This window comes from Crocuta crocuta, unplaced genomic scaffold (genome assembly GCF_008692635.1).
Source record: "Crocuta crocuta isolate KB4526 unplaced genomic scaffold, BGI_CrCroc_1.0 scaffold81, whole genome shotgun sequence".
Lineage (NCBI taxonomy): Eukaryota > Metazoa > Chordata > Mammalia > Carnivora > Hyaenidae > Crocuta > Crocuta crocuta.
In genome coordinates, this window is record NW_027527808.1 from 2,333,539 (window position 1) to 2,354,176 (window position 20,638).

Genomic DNA, 20,638 nt, shown 5'->3' on the forward strand with positions numbered 1-20,638 from the left:
GGGTGGTCAGGGTGGAGGATGCACAAAACACTGTGAAGTGGTTTTATCAAAACTGCCGGGAAAATTCTGCAGACTCATCTGAAATAGAAATGCAAAACAAAAAGCAAAGCTCAATATCAAGATTTGGGCCTAAGCATGAATGCAGAAGGAGCTTACACATTTGTATGAACCAGTACACGGACGAGCATGTGGTGATCGCACCGGGGCGCAACAATGTACCGCCCAGAACCGGGGCCGGTCTCGGTCCACGCGTGCAGTCAGCGCTCCCGGACCCGTCCGCAGGAGGACCACAGGCTCGGCCCGCAACCACAAACTTGCAACCACAAGAGACATACTTACCCTGCATGATCAGGAAGGACTAAAAGAACAGAAATGCACAACCAGAATTTTCCAACAACCTTAAACGTACTCACAAGATGACTATTTTGAACGCTATGCCTAAGAGCCAGAAGGCTACACCTAAAACAACTGAGGCAGTATCTCAGGTCCTGGTTTGAAGGAGAGGAGAATCCAGCATTACCCACAGCCACGGTCAGGAAATACATGCAACCACAACATATTTTAATTTGTCTCAGCTACTTGATGAGCAAGGAGAGAGGAGGACATACTTTACGTCTTCCAGCTTTTTGGTGATGACCGATCCAACAGAGGAGAAAGCAGCTGATGCCTTCTGTCCAGCTTGAGATAAGGTTTCAGAGGTCTTTTTATATCTAGATTAAATTATAAAAGAAGAGAGTAAAGAAAAGTTAAGCTAAGCTTTTCTAATAGCAATTATTTACAGCACGATCACCACCTCTTGGAGAGCTCTCAAAAATTTTACAAAAAAATTGTTTTTAGAACATCCCCAATCCTTCATAACCACAAGAACGGCATCATCACATGGTCTTATCATTAACCAGCAGGCTCAATCTTCAGCTGTGTCCTCGGACAGCCAAACAGAGGCCTATAAAGGCAGGGCCGAGGGAATCAGAGTAAGGGGTAAAAACAGTCATAGAGAAAAGATGAAAATGAGCCAGAGGCTGAAAAAAATTATAACTCTTATTCTTTTTCTACTAAAGGCAAACAAAACAAAAATGAAATCAAATGCCTCACATGCCTTTTATAACTTTATCCTCTAATAAGCAACCAGAAGCAAGGTAAGGGCCATGGGTACTTTATTATCCAAATAAATTATATGGACATAAAGAATTTTTTTTTAATTTTCCAAGTCTGCAGAGCTACCACATAAGGACTTGTGGACTCTTGACAGAATACATAAAGTGTGTGACAGTCAAAATGACTCAAGTATGAGATTTGCTATAGCACAAAGCTATCATTTATCACCTCCCACTTCCCATCTACCCAGGGATTAATGAAGGGCAAATAAAACCAAACGAATATGGTAGCTACAAAGAGCTATAGACAAATAGCTCATGTTATAGACAGGGATGCTCAGGCATCTTTACTTATTCCATCAAGATGAAATGTGAAAAACAAAAAGTTTATGGTGATATACACAGAATAGCTTCCTGGACCTACATGGGTAGGAAGTGGACCGAAGGGGGTGGGCACCCTGGTGTTGTCATGTCAAGATGCAGTCAGCTTCCTGCTGCTGGTGACAGCTCAGTGCATGGGACAGAACACAGATGATAAAGAATACATTTCTGGGGCACCCAGGTGGCTCAGTCAGTTAAGCGTCCAACTCTTGATCGCCACTCAGGTCATGACCTCATGGTTTGTGAGTTCAAGCCTCGCATTGGGTTCCGTGCTGATAATATGAAGTCTGCTTGGGATTCTCACTCTCTCTCTCTCTCTTGTTCTCTCTGCCCTGCGCTCACACACACGTGCTCTCTTTCAAAAATAAATAAACTTAACAATATATATTTTAAAGAACATACTTCAGAATCTGTTACCAGAAGCTTGCTCCTCCTTGTGCTAGGAAACAAAACCGCATCATGATAAGGCCATAGCAAAATGTATGTGATGAAAAAGAGGGGTGGGCCTCTGCCACCCACACATATCAGAGACAATTAGCCAAGGGTCTTACACTATGTAGAGAGCAGGGTAAAAAGAAGACCAGCTCTGTTCTTGGTCAAATCTGAGTTCAAACGTCGCCTCCACATTTTGAGTTTTGTGACCTCAAAACTTATCTGATCTGGGTTCCTTCTCTCGGGCTATCTCACCACCCGCCCTATCTGGTTATTCTGAGGACTAAGCGACACATGTGCATTTCTAACAAGTCCATATATAACATTTTTGGAGCCTGAACGTTATTTCTTCAACTCACATATGAGGCTGGTTTTCTTTCTATCTCCTAGAACAGTCCAGAAGACCAAAGTTAGAGAAGAGTCAGGTATACTCAAAACCTGAGTGGGGGGGTGGGGGGTGAGGGAGTGTCCTCTGTGGTATAAAGAAATGTTGCAGAGGCATCCTCAGCCCCTTTTAGTTCCCCTACCCAGACAAAAGGAGCAAAAGTGTCCTTTACATTCTCTAGAAAAATGTATGATCAAGGGAACATACGCAGATGTTGCTGTCACATCCTGCCAGCCTTTGGCAATGTTCTGTTTTAGTTCCTGTAGTGAATTGATCCCAAGTTTCCGTTTGATCTCTGCTAGATGCTTCTCTTTTGCTGCTAACACTTGAGACAGAGTCTGGATTTCTTCTTCTACCTATGAGAAAGGGGGATGGGGTCAAAATACATACAGAGTCATTCAGTAAGTTAAGATTATTAGTGTAAACTATACTCAAAATTCTGGAGTCATTTATTTTTTTTAAATGTTTTATTTATTTCTGAGAGAAAGAGAGAGGCAGCATGAGCAGGGGACGGTCTGAGAGAGAGGGAGACACAGAATCCAAAGCAGGCTCCAGGCTCTGAGCTAGACGTCAGCACAGAGGCCAACACAGGGCTCGAACCCACAAACCGTGAGATCATGACCTGAACCGAAGTCGGACGCTTAACCAACTGAGCCACCCAGGTGCCCCTCTGGAGTCATCAAAAACATTTTTTGATTCATTTACCTGTCTCTTTAAAAACCACATATAGCATGTTGCTAAGTAAGCTGGTTATGTGCTGCTCTCTCCTGTACAGCTTCTCTCCTCTTCCTTATATTTCTACCTTGAACTGTCCTCAGCCTTCTCCTCTCTCTCTGTACGTCCTTGCTCAGCAATGTCATGGAGGCTTAGGGCTCGAACCTCCACACAGACAATATTCCAATTATTCTAACATCCACTCTTCTGACCTCTGGTCTGCATCTCCAGCTGGACGGTTCTAGTAGAAAGCCCACAAAACTCCTATTTGTGTACCAAATCAAACCTATCTCCACTCTCCACCAAAACACGCACAGCCAAGCCAAATCGAAATCCAACCTTCCCATACATTTCATGTGAGTTTATCCTGGGAATGTCTGTCCCAGGGCCTGCCAAAGCCACAGACACAAACAAATCAAAGGGTCTCCCCCAGAGCGCCCCGCAGAAGTCCTGTGTGCACCTCCTGATGCTGACTGACCAGCAAGAGCTGGGTGATTAGAGGTGGGTCCCTAGCCCAAGGACAGCCAACCCCTCAAGTGGCCACCAACCAGTGAGTGATGTGCCTGAGGTAAAAAGAGAGACTTGGATCTCTCTCATTCAGGAACCCAGTTTGAAAAACTGAGATAACATTGGGAGAAGCTGGAAAGACTTGGATGAAGAAGCCCTCAAGTACAGGTAGGGCACAGTGAGATTATGAGCAATGGAAGCTTAAATGTACTTGAGGAGGCCAAAACTCTACGCAGAAGCTAGGAAGAAAAAGACTTACAGAGTAGGACAACAGGCTGAGGCAGAAAAACAGAGGGCAAGAGGCAGACCCACAGAGAGAAACGGACCTCATGCAGGGACCTTTTGTGCCAGGAAGCTGAAAAAGTGAGGTAGTCATTAATATTCAAGATCCTTAGAAAGATGCGGCCTTTGACTTGTTGCAAAACCATATTCTCAGCCTTGAGCTCACACTTCTAGGATTTCAAAGGCAGCGTGGACTTAAAAAAACAGCGTATAGTGCTATTAAACTGTTTTCACCACTGATTAAACCTTCACAGAACACAAAGTGAAGAAAAACAGTACTCAACAAAAGGAGAGAAGGATAAAAAAAAATGTGATGTGGCTACCAAAACAAACAAAACAGAATTGTGAAGATGGCACTACTTAGAAGGTAGGTCCAGAACAAAGATAATCCTCTGTGATTGGCAGACAGAACCTCTCATTCTGTACCAGTTTTGGAAGTCACGTTTAAGTGGCATATGGAAAGAAAAAGGCAACAATGAATAAAGGAGGTTCAAAATCAAGTAAATTACATAATTTGCCCAAGGTCATCAAACTAATAATGCAGGAACCAGAATTTCAACCCAGGTCTTCAGATTCCACCTCTCAGTTTACTGGCTAATTCTCATCGCACACTGTTAGCTTTCCAATGGCTCAAAATTCGCTATCTCAGCTCCGAATTTTCAGACACTCCAAAGAACGGACTTAAAAGATACATACTCTCCCCTGACACTTGTCTGAAGTTTTCACTTCCCCTAATGACAGCTGGCGAGAAAGACCACCATAAATCTTACTGCACAATACAGGACACAGTGTATTCTCTACCTTTGTTGGTTAAATTGTGCTACCAACATACCTGGCTAAGCACACGGTGGCTACAATTCGTTAATTCAACATATATATTATAGATTACATATTATGTACATATTTTAATATACATATAAAATATACATATTTTAATATAGAAAAATACATAAATATAAAAGAATGACCCTTAAAGCACAAAGAATATATCTGATGAGGATCTAGTATCCATAACAGAGAGAGAACACACAACTCAATAATAAGGACAAATAATCCAATTAAAAATGGACAGAATATTTAAATGGACATTTCACCAAAGAAAATACATAAATGACCAATAATCATATGAAAAATGCTCAATACCATTCATTAGTGAGAAATTCAAATGAGATTCTACTTTACCCCCACTAGGATGACTATAATAAAAAAGGTAACAAGTGTTGGCAAGGATGCAGAGAAATTGGAGCCCTCACATATTACTGAGGAGAAGGTACAATGGTACAGTTTGGCAGTAAAACACTCCAGTGTTTCCTCGAGAAATTATACAAAAGAGTTATCATATGACCCAGGAATTCCACTCCTAGGTATACAGAAGGAAAATTAAAAGCACACAACCACGCAAGAAAACCTGTACACAAATATTCACAGTGGCATTATTCATAACAGCCAAAAAGGGAAACAACCTCAATGTCCAACAACTGATGAATGGATAGCCAAAATGTGACCGATCGCTATAGAATGGAATATTATTCAGCCAGGAAAACAAATGGCATACTAATATGCCTTACAACACGAATGAACCTTGAAAAAAGTACTATGTGAGGGAAGCTGGTCCCAAAAGACCACACATCGTCTGACCCCACTTGTATGCAATGCCTGGAATAAGCAAGTCCATAAAAATCAAAAGCAGACCGTGGTTGCCAAGGGCTGGAGAGAAAGGGTGGGCTGGGGGGTGACTGCGAACAGGGGCAAGGTGTCTTTTTTAGGTGATGAAATGTTTAGAATTAGATAATGGTGATAACTGTACAACCTTGTGAATGCACATAAACCAAAGGGGTAGAATTTGATGGCATGCAAATTATATCTCTAAAATGAATTCAAAAAATGAGAGAGGGAATTTTTTTTTATCCCTATTTCATTTAAATGTCTACAACGATCTCAAGCACTGACTCTGATGTAAAACCTTTCCAAACTGAAAACCATCATTTGTTTTATGTGTAAATGATTTTTATCTTATATTACTATCATTACTATCACATAACCATGAAGTAAAGTTAATAGCATATCTGCCGTATCTCAGGAGTGTTTAGGAATGCTGGATAAACTTCTAATCAAGCATGAACATGGTACACATAAAGCAGTATGTGCACAAGCATCAGAATTCATGAAGACCTGGACCCAAGACTCACACTGCAGTGCACGACCTTGGGACCTTAACTTTCACAATCTTGGATTAGGTAACGGTTCCTTACATGTGACACCTAAAGCACAAGTCACCAAAGGAAAACTACATAAATTCAAGTTCATCACAATTAACAATTTCTGTGCAAAGAGTACTGTCAAGAAAGTGAAAGGGAAAACTCACATAATGAGAGAAAACATTTACCTATTTCATGTATAACAACTTCATTTGGTAAATAACATCTCTGTTCAGAAACGTAGACCAGTTTCCTCCTCGATCAAATCATAATTAACAGCCCTGAGTAATGTACAGAACTGCTGAATCACTATGTCGCACACATGAAACTAATATAACACTGTATGTTAGTTATACTGGAATTTTAATAAATAAAGAAAAAATAGCACCTGCCTCTTAACACTGTTGTGATAATTAATGAGATACATATATGCACAGAGCTTAGCTTAGTGCCTGCCACCTAGCAAGCAGTCTGAAGACATTAGTTGCCATTACTAATATTTTAATATTACTGACAATAAAATAATAATACTAAGAGCAGCAAGAATTTGGGAACATGGCTTTCATACTGTGAGAAATCTTCCAAATAGCATTTTGGCATTGTCGGTGTACGTGGGAAGGACTCTGTGCCCTTAATAAACCATTAGACCCAGGAACCCTACTTATAGGAATTTTTCCTAAAAAACTAATTAAAGAAGTTCATAAGAGAGTATATGCAAGTGTTTCTATGAAAATACTGCTTAATAGCAAAAAAGTGCTATGAAGAAAGTGCAAAAAAAAATATTTGTAAATCACGTATCTGATAAGGGTCTACTATCCAGAATATATAAAGAGCTCATATCTCAACAACAAAACAGACAATTAAAAGAAAAACTGGGGCAAAGAATTTGAATAGATATTTCTCCAACGACAGTATACAAATGTAATAAGCACATGAATGCTCAGTATCATTAGTCATTAGGGAAATACAAATCAAAACCGCAATGAGATACCACTTTACACTCACTACGGATAGTCAGAATCAGAAAGACAGAAAATAACAAATGTTGGCAAAGATGCACAGAAATTGCTGCTTGAGATGTGAAACGGTGCCCCTGCTGTGAGAAATAGTTTGGCAGTTCTCCAAAAAACTTAAACGTGGAATTATCATTTGATGCAGCAATTCCACTTCTAGTTATAGAGATCCGAAGAAACTAAAAATAGGTATTCAAACAAGTACTTTTATACAAATGTTCCTAGCTCAGTGCCCACAATCGTAAAGATGTGGAAACCACATAAATATCCATCAACACACAAACAGAAAAACAAAGTATGGAAAACACATAAAATGGAATATTATTCAACCATAAAAAAATAGTAAAGTACCAATACATGCCACAAGAATGAACCTCAAAAAACATTATGCTAAGTGAACCTAAAAAACAAATAAAAAGTGCCATATTATATTTAAATAAAATATCCAGACTAAGTAAATCCATACAGACAAGACACACAGCTAATTGTTGTCAGGAGACGAGGGAGAGGGGAATCCGGTTTCATGAGTATGGGTCTCCTCTGGGAATGATGAAATTGTTCTGGAACTACACAGAGGTGATAGCTGCACAAGACTGTGAATGTGCTAAATGCCACTGAATTGTACACCTTTAAATGGTTAACTTAAGGAAAAAAAAGAGAAAGGGAGGGAAGGAAAGAAGTTTCAAAGTGCAGATATCCACAACACAGCAAAGGAGAGACCAGAGTCATGGATAGAACCGAAAAGCCCAGTATATTAGACTCAGTGCAGTCCCTGAGACGATATTCACTATCACTCCTCTCATCCGGTTCCTCTGTCACATCCTACTTCTCAGACTCACGTCATCTTTTTTATATGCTTTATTTCATATAAAAACAAACCGATATCATGCTCTTCTATTTCTTCTCCCCCACTCAAGATCTCTAGGACAAGTACATGCACGTTGCTTTCTCTCCCTTGAAACTGACAACGAGGTGTTACCTTACCTTACAAATGACACTGTAAGCACAAAACATGACGTTCCAAAAGGAATGCTTCTTTACCTTTGCAAGTTCTCGTCTTAGCTCTTCTTGCTCTTCCTCTGATAGGGTCTCTGTGGCACTGATCGTGGCTGCAACATCTTCTCCTTCCTCGGGCACTGTGTCTGTTCTCAGCAGACCTTGTTGGGGATGAAAAAAAAAAAAAGTCTGTAAGGTATGAAAGCTAAGTAAAATTCTCCTTTAGGCTCCTCCGCTGCCCCAGTGAGAATAAAAGCAATTAGACTGGATCCACACATCAACTTTCCGTAGCTTCAAATGACCTGGCTCTCCCAGTAAAGGACAAAAGAAAAGTCTTAGCTACCACTGAACACCACCAAATTACACTCTGCCAAATTATGAACTTAAAAAATACAGCATTCACTCAGCTTCTGTCCATTTCCACAGTCACAATATAGTTACTGCAAAGCAAAAGAGTTAAGAGGCCAAAAATGGGATCTTGCCAAGGCTTTAAATGTTAAACTAGTAAATCAGCAGGACTAGTAACTCACACTAACGAGGGAAGGGGTTTGTACATATCTCTAATTTCCTCTGCTAATCAAATCCAGCATTAACCTTGGTCAAGAACTGAACAAACTCAATGCCTACAAAAATTTTATCCCAAGAAAAATGTATTACATTTCTTTCCTTTGTTAGTAGAGGTAGGAAACACTTTCCTGTAGCTTTTAAAAATATATATATCTCATCCAGATTACCTTTAAAAAGTCCTAACATATGCAGAAATGATCAACACTCATATTAAAGCTTTCCACGTTAATTAAGAGCAACACTGCCACACTCACTCCCCTGAAAAAGCGGCAACTGCAGTGGGCCCTCAGGAAGAATCTGGCATTTCTCGAGTGGCCAAGAAGGCAGCTGACAATCAGCAACCATCTCTTCTGCACAACCAGCCATGCACAAGGCTAGTGTGATTAGGTCAGCGAGGCCCCCAAACCTGGGGTGCAAAATTTAAGGGGGCATCAAAAACCTCAATATAAATAATTTTAATATTTTAATGCGATATATTTGCAAAATCAAAGTTAATTCAAAGAATCTATGATGAATAAATTATCAAGATTTTAAATAGGCTCAGCGTTGCTGATTTTTCCTTCCACCTTAGGCTCCAAAATGGCTTGGCACAGTACTGTTCCTGATCTTGTCTTTTTTTTTTAAATACTTTTAAGTTTTTTCTTTTATAGTTTATTTATTTTTGAGAAAGAGAAAGACAGAGCATGAGCTGGGGAGGGGCAGAGAGAGAGAGAGGGAGACACAGAATCTGAAACAGGCTCCAGGCTCTGAGCTGCCAGCACATAACCTGATGCAGGGCTTGAACCCATAAACTGTGAGATCATGACCTGAGCCAAAGTCGGACGCTTAACCGACTGAGCCACCCAGGTGCCCCTTAAATACTTTTTAAAAGTTTATTTATTTATTTTGAGGGGGGAGGGTCAGAGAGAAAGGGAGAGAGAGAAAATCCCAAGCAGGCTCCACAGTGAGCAGAGCCCAATGTGGGGCTCCAACCCACAAATCGTGAGATCATGACCTGAGTAGAAATCTAGAGTCAGACACTTAACTGACTGAGCCACCCTTGATCTTCCCTTTATTTAACTTCCTTTTTTTAAAATGTTTTATTTATTTCTGAGAGACAGAGACAGAGACAGCATGAGCAGAGGAGGGTCAGAGAGAGAGGGAGACACAGAATCTGAAACAGGCTCCAGGCTCTAAGCTAGCTGTCAGAACAGAGCCCAATGCAGGGCTCGAACCCATGAACTGTGAGATCATGACCTAAGCCGAAGTCGGACACTTAACCGAATGAGCTACCCAGGCGCACCCTGATCCTGTATTTATTTAAAAGGTTAGTATTTTGTTCATCCTGATTTCATTTTAATTTTTTGAATGTTGCATTAACATTATTTGTCTTGATCACAGAGCATTTTGGTGCCCTCTTGAATTTTACAGCTAAGGCAGGTGGCTGCTGGCCTCACAGGCCTTACCCTAATCAGAGTTCTGCCCATCCATTCCCATGGCAGAGGTTTGGGTTTTCTCAGTCTCTGGCAACAGATACTTTGCATAGGGAACCTGAGAAAAGTCTCCTCCTTTTCCTGCTCTTCGCCTCTTTCTGCCAGTGGGGATTAAAGCAATCACGGTTCCACACCACCCCCACGTCCATTTCTGAGAAGCGCTAGTTCAGCCGTAGCAGCAATGTGGCATCCAGCCCAAAGCAAGATGCCAGGCGGCAGATGACAGACTTCACAGGCAGGCGGAAAAGGAAGGGGCGAGAATAACCACATTGTTCAACAGGCAGCCAGCGCCATGGCAAAGCTAAGAGAAGTATATGGATCAATGACACAGCATGTAGGGACACTGTGTACAAGGTACCAAGACACCAATTACAGGGTCTACTTAATAATTATAACAGCGATAACCATTAGCACAACAGTACCAAAACACTACCAACCGGAAAGGTGTTTATAGAACTGCTAAAGGCATAAGATACACATAAAACAACTGACAAAACCATAAACCAGAGGAGCAAACAGAGTATGATTAAGCCTTTTTTTTTTTTTTAAATGTATTTATTTCTAGGAGAGAGAGAGAGAGACAGCGTGAGCAGGGGAGGGTCAGAGAGAGAGGGAGTCACAGACTGAAACAGGCTCCAGGCTCTGAGCTGGCAGTCAGCACAGAACCCGACGCGGGGCTCGAACCCACGAACCGCGAGATCATGACCTAAGCAAAAGTCGGATGCTTAACCGACTAAGCCACCCAGGCGCCCCTGATTAAGCCTTCTAAGGCACAGACAAGATGTGACAGGTACAATCAGTAGATGGAAAAACTCAATGAATAACTGCTTCTGTAGGCCCCCTCTAAGATATCTTCGCACTGCCCAAGTAACATCTGTGATAGAAATCTGATCATGTCCCTCTCCAGCTTACAGTCCGTTAGTGGTTCCCTGCTGTTTTCAAGACAAAATTCATCCCCGTACGTTAGCACCCAGGCCTTACTGGACCCACCCCCTGCTGTCTGTCATTGGAACCCGCATACGCCAACCCCAGCCACAGCAAACTGTAGAGAAGGCGTGTACGGTCAGAAATCACTGAGGAGGGTCCACGTATGTTTGCAAATTTATCCCCTGTACCACATTATGTGACGGAAGAGTAGAAGATTGAGGACAGAAGGACTATATGGTAGCAATCATATAAGGCAATACAGTATGAACCATAACAGAGTTCATTATAAACATTCTTTATTTTTAAATTTTTGTTCAGACTTCTCAAATCTCTAACTAGAACAAGACTCAAAAAGAGAACACCAACAAAACTCTCGTGCTGAACCATGCCTTAAAAAAACAAAGGCTCTTTCATGCTTTTTAATAAATACTAGTTTGCAAATCCGCTTAAGAAGAAAATTTTAATACGTAAGTACTAATAGTGGTTTATGTACAGCTGCCCAATTCCAAAAAGAATCTAGAGGTAACCTGATACTATTCAAGCATTTAGTTAGGCCACCAGGGAAATTAAATATCTCAGAAAAGGGGGTCATAGAGTTGTCCACAGTTGGCTTCAAGGCCTCCCAGATGACCTTTGAGATTTTATATTCCCAATCTAAGGAATTTAGTAATTACACGTTCTGCTTTTTCCATATTAACCTCTAGGTGGCAGCAAATTATCAACATTAAAATTTAAAGGTGAGGTTTGGGGGCACCAAGGTGGCTCAGTCCATTAAGCCTCTGACTTCTGCTCAGGTCATGATCTCACAGCTTGTGAGTTCAAGCCCCACATTGGGCTCTGTGCTGACAGCTCAAAACCTGGAGCCTGTTTTGGATTCTGTGTCTCCCTCTCTCTTGCCCCTCCCCTGCCTGTATTCTCTCTTTCTCAAAGATAAACAAACATACAAAAAAAGGTTAAAAAAAAAAAAGAAAAAAAGGTGAGGTTTGTTTTGGGATAATCAACTCAGGGGAGAAAAATGAAAAATGAAGAAATAAAGGAAGAACAGAAAGGCAGATATCAAAATAACTGTCAAAACAGGACAGTCATGACTTAGGAAAATTATTAATAACCACAGCCATCCCCACAGAGTGCACTCTATGTATATCCACATCTGAACTAAGTGGTCCAAAGAGATTACATTATTTTCGTACAACACTTCTGGGATGTGCGGATTACCATTTACAGATGAGGAAACTGAAACTTACAGAGGTTAAGCAACCTGCCTGTGGTAACATACCTGAATACACGGGGTTGTGATTTTGAACCTAAATGGTTTGATTTGAAAGAATACGTGTAGGGGCACCTGGGTGGCTCAGTCAGTTAAGCGTTCGACTTCGGCTCAGGTCACAATCTCACAGTTTGTGGGTTTGAGCCCCGTGTCTGGGTCTGTGCTGATGGCTCAGAGCCTGGAACCTGCTTTAGATTCTGTGTCTCCCTTTCTCTCTGCCTCTCCCCTACTCAGTTTCTCTCTCTCTCTCTCTCTCTCAAAAAAATAAACATTAAGAAAAAAAGTTTTTTGAGTATATGCTTAAAGTCATTGATTTCCAAAGTACAAATGCAGAGTCAGGGGCTGACAGTCTGACTTGTAAGATTTCTGGAAACAATAATAATTAAGACTGTACAAAGGAGGGGCGCCTGGGTGGCTTAGTCGGTTAAGCGTCTGACTTTCGCTTAGGTCATGATCTCGCAGTTCGTGGGTTCGAGCCCTGCGTTGGGCTCTGTGCTGACTGCCAGCTCAGAGCCTGGAGCCTGTTTCAGTCTGTGACTTCCTCTCTCTCTGACCCTCCCCTGCTCACGCTGTCTCTCTCGCTCTCTCTCCTAGAAATAAAACATTTAAAAAAAAAAAAAAAAGGACTGTACAAAGGAAAAACAGCTGGCAGACTAGATCAAAAGTAATCTCTTTCTTTTCAAATGTACAGTTTCTAGCACCTCAGAAGTTTCTCTAGATATTATCCAATTTCCCATATGATAAGTAAGAGTACAATATTTATTGTAGAGGCAGAGTCTGCCTTTGGGGAGGAAAAATAGTCACTTCTCATTCACAATCCAAGTTGGGAAATGGGAACATTTTAATATATAGTTTACTCAAAACTATACTGCAGAAAATTCTTATTTAATCATTCATTTTTCATGTTTCTTCCTCAGAATCTGATGGAAAGCTATTTTAAAAAGATGGTAAAGAGGGACAAAATTAATATTTATTGAGGTCTAATACACAACCAGGGAGATTCATGTTACCTCCTTTTTGAAAAAGCATCTTCCAACCAACACGTGATGAAAGGAGTACTTTTTATTTGCACTGGGGAAACCGAGGCCCTCGGGCTAAGGTTACCAATTTGCCCAGAATCACAGGGGAGATTAAAATACAGGTTTTTCTGACTCTCAACTATTGCTCTTTCACCTACACTTTTTTTTTTTTAATTTATTTTTGAGAGAGAGAGAGTTAAGCTGGGAGAGGAAGACAGAGAGAGAGAGAGAGAGGATATGAAGCAGGCTCTGCACTGTTAACACAGAACCTAACGCAGGGCTCAAACTCAATAACCATTAAATCATGACCTAAGCCGAAGTCAGACGCTTAATATTTTCTTCCTTAAAGAAATTCCAACGAGCAGGGAGGACAGAGAACATGACAGAAGGGATGAAGGGCATGCTGGAAGTAGATGAATGGGTATTTTATTTTTTAATTTTTTTTAATGTTTATTTTTGAGAGAGAGAGAGACAGAGGCAGCGTGGGGGGAGGGGCAGAGAGGGAGGGAGACACAGATTCCAAAGCAGGCTCCAGGCTCTGAGCTGTCAGCACAGAGCTCTACACGGTACTCGAACCCAAAAACCGCAAGATCATGACCTGAGCTGAAGTCAGATGCTTAACCAACTGAGCCACCCAGGCACCCCGGCCAGGTCCTTCTCCACGGGGACTTCCCACTTTGCTGAGGGTCATGAACATATGTGGGTCCCAGGCTGGAAGTCACAGACACCATAGCTGCGCCCACATGACAGAAAACTGGGGATAATTTGTTCTATCTGGTTGTTACTATGTTAGCCATCTCCTCAATTCCTCTAGTTGTGCAAACAGGCCACCTATCTCCCCCCATCCCGCCCCCAAAGAGTTAGGTAGCGGGGAGAGCCTGGAGCCCACCGACAGGCAAACTGCTGGGTGCCCAGGTGAGAGGCCCGCTGCCAAGACAGCGACGAGGGAGATGAACTGAGACCAGGAAGACGATGTCGCATCAATCCTAAGATACTTGTTTCTTCTACACGTACAGCTTTGAACTTGAAGTGCACTGACAGCCAGCCAGTTAGGCAGTCCGTGTGGCATAGCTGTTTACCACCTGTAAACGTGCTCCAAAATTTGCAAACTGGGTGTCAGGGGCTTAGAAAATCGCAGGCATCTCTTAAAGTCTGCATCACAGACTTCCTGTGTGAGAAAAATAAACCAAAACATGGATGATTCCTAGTTGAAAAGCAATTCTGGTAAGTTACTGCATGTGAAGAAGTTTCAGGAAAACTGTACATTGGTTTACTCTAAAAAGTATGCCCAGGAGTGTTATGTCAATATACATGTCTGAATAAATCAAAAAGAGGTTTAATAAGCATAAAATTTTTAAGTAAAATTAAAGCATTGCCTTATAGCCTTTTAACTCGGCAGCAATGTTTTCCCTTAATGAACAAATACTATTTTTCTAAATATTTATTTTTGAAGGGGGAGGGGCAGAGAAAGAGAAGGGGACAGAGGATCCCAAGCAGGCTCTGCCCTGACCGCAGACAGCCCAACACGGGGCTCAAACTCATGAACCATGAGATCATGAGCTGAGCCAAAGTCAGACCTTCAAACGACCGAGGCACCCAGGCACCCCAATGAACAAGTACTATTTAACAGGACATCCTAGAATTTGCGGTGTCTTAGAAGAGACGAAAAGCAATACTCCAGATCCCTGAAAACTTGTTAGTGATTTGAGGAAAACGAAGTTCTTAGGTCTTTGGCATCAGTGGAAATGCGTGTGATGTGTAAGCATGGTGACGAAGAACAGGAAGCGTGGAAAAAGATCCCAGCCTTGAACATGTCTCTAGTTCCAGACTATAAAGTCCTGATGTCACACCCTTCTCTTTTCATCTCGGGGCTGAGAACACCAAGAACAAAGCAAATGTTAATGCTTTATCTGAACAGATTTCCTGGTCAAAGGCTGATTCAGATGAAGTTTCTCTTTACTTTCCCATGCATACCCACCTCTTCAACACATACTCCCCAAAATCTCAACCAGGAAAGGAAGCAAAGCCTTTTTTTAAATACCAATTTTGAACCTACAGTTAAAACCAAGCCATGATGAAGGGGTGGGTGAGTGCCCTTCTGGCTCAGGTACTACGGACACGTCCCAAGCTACCCCAGAGCAGGGCACCCAGAGCAGGGCACCTGCCCCAACGGTCTCTCCTCCCTGAAGTTTAGCGCTGACCTTTTACCCATATAAGACCAAGTGCTTCCCCTCAAGAGTTTCTGTGCCTGTCAATTTAAAACTTTTCAGCCATTTTACATAATTTCAGATCTGAAAACAAAATTTGGGATCATTTCACTAAATACTTTATTGAATAAGATGAGGAAACTAGGAGGCAGGAATTTTTTAAGGAGTAGAAAAAGAAAGGCATGAGCTTTGAAATTAGATGGTGCTGTAGGTTGACTTGTGTCTCCAAAAAGATACATTCCATTTCCTAACCCCCAGCACCTGCACACGGGCTTTGATCTGGAAACAGGTTTTCACAAATATAGTTAAGATGAGAGCACAGAAAATCAGAGTGGCCCCTAATCAAATGACTGGTGTCCTTATAAGAAGAAGGAAATTTAGACACAGAAACCCAGAGAGAATATCGTGGCAACAACGTAGGGAGCACACAGAGACCCAGGGACACCTCCATGTGATCTGAAGGCAGATTGGAGGCATAAAACTGCAAGCCACAGACCGCCAGCAGCCAGCAGCAGCTGGGACGAGGCAAGGAAGGGTCTTTTTACAGAAGGAGCATGGCCCTGCTGACACCTTCATTTTGGACTTCTAGCCTCCAGAACTGAGACGGAACACATTTCTGTCGTTTAAGTCACTCAATTTGGGGCACTTTGTTACGGCAGCCCTAGGAAACTGAACTCTCCCAAAACCCATTACCTCTTTAAAAAAAACAACACACATGGATGCCTGGGTGGCTCAGTCGATTAAGGGTCCAACTCTTGATCTCAGCTCCAGTCATGATCTCCCCGTTTGTGAGTTCGAGCCCTATATCGGGCTCCTTGCTGACAGCACAGAGCCTGCTTTGGATTCTGTCTCTCCCTCTCTCTGCCCCTCCCCTGCTCTCTCTCAAAATAAACTTTACAATAAATAAATCCACAAATCAACNTCTCCAGTCATGATCTCCCCGTTTGTGAGTTCGAGCCCTATATCAGGCTCCTTGCTGACAGCACAGAGCCTGCTTTGGATTCTGTTCTCCCTCTCTCTGCCCCTCCCCTGCTCTCTCTCAAAATAAACTTTACAATAAATAAATCCACAAATCAACAAATAAATGAATGAATATTAAAAACATACAATACCACCTAGCTCCCCAGGTTTCTGTAGGAATACTTTAAAGGATAATGAACACAGGCGTGGGCACATATTAGACGGTCGGTAAGGACATGCTATTGCCCCACTTTTCCATGTGCTACATGTGTTACAGATGTTCTCTCCTCGTCCATGAAGCATGGCTCACAGGGTCCCCTCATTTCCCATCTCTCTTCAACCTGCTGACACCTGGTACCCACCTTTCCTCTGCATCTTCAATATGACAGCTCTCAATCATCATGTTATTTGATAACTCCAAGGCATCAGCCCTGAACCTTGGTCTGGAATCTTCCCTCCTGTGATACCTCCCCATCTGCAACTCCTGGGGTTTCTCTTCTTACCTCTGAGACATGGCTTTATTCCACTCCCCCCCCACCAGGCATCTACTTCACGCCTCTTCTCTGAACCCCCCACTCCTGACNTACAATAAATAAATCCACAAATCAACAAATAAATGAATGAATATTAAAAACATACAATACCACCTAGCTCCCCAGGTTTCTGTAGGAATACTTTAAAGGATAATGAACACAGGCGTGGGCACATATTAGACGGTCGGTAAGGACATGCTATTGCCCCACTTTTCCATGTGCTACATGTGTTACAGATGTTCTCTCCTCGTCCATGAAGCATGGCTCACAGGGTCCCCTCATTTCCCATCTCTCTTCAACCTGCTGACACCTGGTACCCACCTTTCCTCTGCATCTTCAATATGACAGCTCTCAATCATCATGTTATTTGATAACTCCAAGGCATCAGCCCTGAACCTTGGTCTGGAATCTTCCCTCCTGTGATACCTCCCCATCTGCAACTCCTGGGGTTTCTCTTCTTACCTCTGAGACATGGCTTTATTCCACTCCCCCCCCACCAGGCATCTACTTCACGCCTCTTCTCTGAACCCCCCACTCCTGACTTGATTCAAGCTCTCGTGATTTCTTGCTCAATATCTTGCCCCTGAAGGTCCCTGAAGGTGTCCATCCCTCCAATCCCTTCACCACCTGCCACTAGAGTGAGCGTCCTTCTAAAGTAGGACTCTGATGATGATGCTCCCTTCCTTGCCTTAAATCCTTCTGGGGTTTCCCACTTCCTAGTAAAGCTCATTGCTCTGGACAGTCGGGAGCCGGCCTACTCCATCCCCTGCTGCTGGCCTCACCCGCCCAACACGCTCACTGCATCTTCCAGCCTGCGGTTCTTACGAAGACATGCTTTTTATCTTGAGTAATGTATTAACTCAACAAGTAAACTGAACTGCCTTCCATGCATTTTTTGCCCGTTTAATTTTTTCGTGGTAAAATATACAACATAAAATCTGCCATCCTGACCCATTTTTAGGCATACAGCTGGGCGGCATTAACAACATTCCCAATGTTCTACAACGACCTCCACCATCTCTTTCCAAATCATGCTCGCTTCCTCTTCTGTCTTTGCACCTGTTGTTTTCTCTTCTGGAAACCCCCTCCTTATTTCCAAGTCCCATTCATTTCAATAAATCAGTTTTAAGTGTCTCCTGCTCTTGACAGCTTTCTCCGGACCCTGTGTCCACGGCCCTGCCCCGGGCATAACGCTCTGTGTGCAATGTCTACTGTACTTGGAACACGGCCTGCTGGGCTGGGCAACGTTTGACCTCAGCACCGTGTTCCAGTCCTGCATGTTTAGCCCAGCACAGCATCTGGTACACGGACGCTTGGCAGCACTCTCGGAATAAATTAATTACAGGAAGGTACACAGTGGAGCTGACAAGAACTCAGTCTCCCTTCTCTGTCTACCTTATCCTTTGAGCTTTTTATTCTGTATCTCTTTCTCATTTCACTGCTTTCACCTACAGAGGTCCTTCTATTTCAAAGAGACAAAAAGTTAAAGTTTTTATTAAACAAATAAAAAAATAAAACAGACAGAAGATGTCATTTTTCCAAAGGAATACAACTTCTGTCGCATACGTAATCTATACAAAGACTGTTACATTTGCAGCAGGTCATATACCTTCAGGTTACAGGCAAAGGGATACGATGTCGGCTGCTCCCAAGATACTCAGTTAGGAGGGGAAAACGCTGCAGAGGAGGAGTCTAAGATATCGGCTGTTTAGTTAACACCACCTACCCAAGAGTATAATCGAGCCCTAGAAGCTTCTCTAGGAAATAAAACTACATGCCTCGCTTGCACAATTTTCAGAGTCAACAATGGCTTTAGGACCAGGAAACGAGTAAGAAACTTAAGTCTCTTTCCCTGTGCCCGTCCCCACCTCGCACATGTGCTCTCTCTTGCTCTCGCTCTCAATCTCTCTCTCTCTCTCTCTCGCTCTCGCTCTCGCTCTCTCGCTCTCAAAATGAGTAAACCATTAAAAAAGAAAGAATCAACAGCACTTAGGAGCTGGAAGAAGCCATGAGAACCTATGTGGCCTAATACTGCCTTCTGGCAAGTGAGTGTCAAAACCTTTCAAGACAAGGTAGGGAATGTAGCTTTTTAAAAGTGGAATATTTAACAGAGTTGTGTCCAACCAGGGGGAAAGGGAAGTAAGAGATTAAACTTCATTGAGAAGCCCAGAGGCAGGCCAACCTTCCCTTCTCCATCCTTCCTCCTCTCCAGATAACAGCCTGCAACAGCAGAGCTGTCTTTCCCAGGCTCAGGAGCAGGACCCTCCCGTCAACCTCTCCGTGTCCCAGGGGCCCCAGCGTCGCCACCTCACACTGTGATACCCACTCTTCCTTGGGTGTTCAGTCCCCATATTTTTGCAATTCTGTTTAAATATAGGACAAACACTATTCCTTTTCTCTTTTAAAGTTTATAATATGAAGATATTTGGTCTACTTTTCAGTATGATTGTATGAAATTTTTTGGATCCAAATATCTGTTTGTAGAAATATTTAAAATACATACTTTCCATTAGGATGTCAAAGAAAAATTTAAGTCTCTTAATATTGTTTTATTCATGCACAAGCAAAAGGAAATATGTGCTTTTTTTTAAACCTAGAGACACAAAAAGAGGTACAACATACAGTTTAAATGCCTTTAGTAGTAATAGCCAAAAAAAAAAAAAAAGAAAGAAAAACCACACAAGATAAAGATATTTTTCCTCTTAGAAGTCTGAGCTTGGGGCTCCCACCCTCCCGACCTGTGAAGATCCCCACAATGAAGTAAGACCCTAAACAAGTGAGATCCTTTCTCTCTTTTAGGAGACCCTAAAAAAAAGATCTACTTAACACAGGGCTTCTCAATGGCACCACGAGGGGCACTTTGAGCAGGACAATTCTTTGCGGTGGGGACCGTCCTGTGCATCATCCACGTGGCATGCAGGCATCTACCCACTTGATGTCAGTGGCAGTCCCTCCCCAGAGCCAACTGCAGTTGTGATAATCAAAATCATCTCAAAATTGGCTCTGATCGTGGCCAGATGCCTGCAGGAGGCAAAACTGCCCCAAGTTGAAAACCACTGACTTAGGGCAAGGAAGTACCTGACAACTGCTATATGACACAGATTTTGTTCAGAAGAGATTCAGTAGCATGGGCCGTGAAAACTGTGTATTTCTTAAGGCTATAATTTTCCCCCATTTGCCCGTGGTGGTAACAGTACAACAGAGTAGAAGAGAAAAATGAGTCGAGTAATTGTCGTCGAAACAGCAAGGAACAAAAAAAAGCTGAGGAAACCTGACCCACTCCTTTTGGGGAAAGACCCAGAACTTTACCTGGAGATGAACTGGACAATGTCAGGGCCACTGAAGAGGAGGGGGGGTGGGCAGCTCTAAGGCCAGAAAGGAAAAGAGAGCTGGCACCCAGATACTCCCGGGACTCACTTCTGAAAGCAGGGCCCTGACCAGCGGCCAACCTCCTACCCAGAAAGGTCACGCTCCCAGAACTTCACAGAAAGAGCAGAGGAGGAAGGAAGGACCACAAAGGTAGAACACATCCGGATTTTCAAATGCTTTACTCACGTCCTCCAGAAATTCCTTACCTGACCCTTGAATCTTTCACCAAAGAAAAAGAAAAGGGGGGAGGGGGGGAATCTTCAGTGGAATCCTTCCCAACCATCTGCCCTCCCAACCCCAATCAAGTGTCACATG

General features: G+C 42.6%; 1 protein-coding gene across 3 annotated transcripts in view; it reads right to left on the reverse strand.

Moving 5' to 3' along the window:
- The window catches only part of TPD52 (tumor protein D52), a 100,805-nt gene that overhangs the window by 18,923 nt on the left and 61,244 nt on the right, over window positions 1–20,638 (reverse strand). For all 3 annotated transcript variants that reach the window (XM_077774286.1, XM_077774279.1, XM_077774273.1), the window contains 3 exons: window positions 8,048–8,163; window positions 2,500–2,648; window positions 609–710 (listed from right to left, as the gene is read on the reverse strand). In XM_077774286.1, the coding sequence (XP_077630412.1) occupies window positions 609–710; window positions 2,500–2,648; window positions 8,048–8,163 (367 nt within the window). The remainder of the gene's footprint in view (window positions 1–608; window positions 711–2,499; window positions 2,649–8,047; window positions 8,164–20,638) is intronic.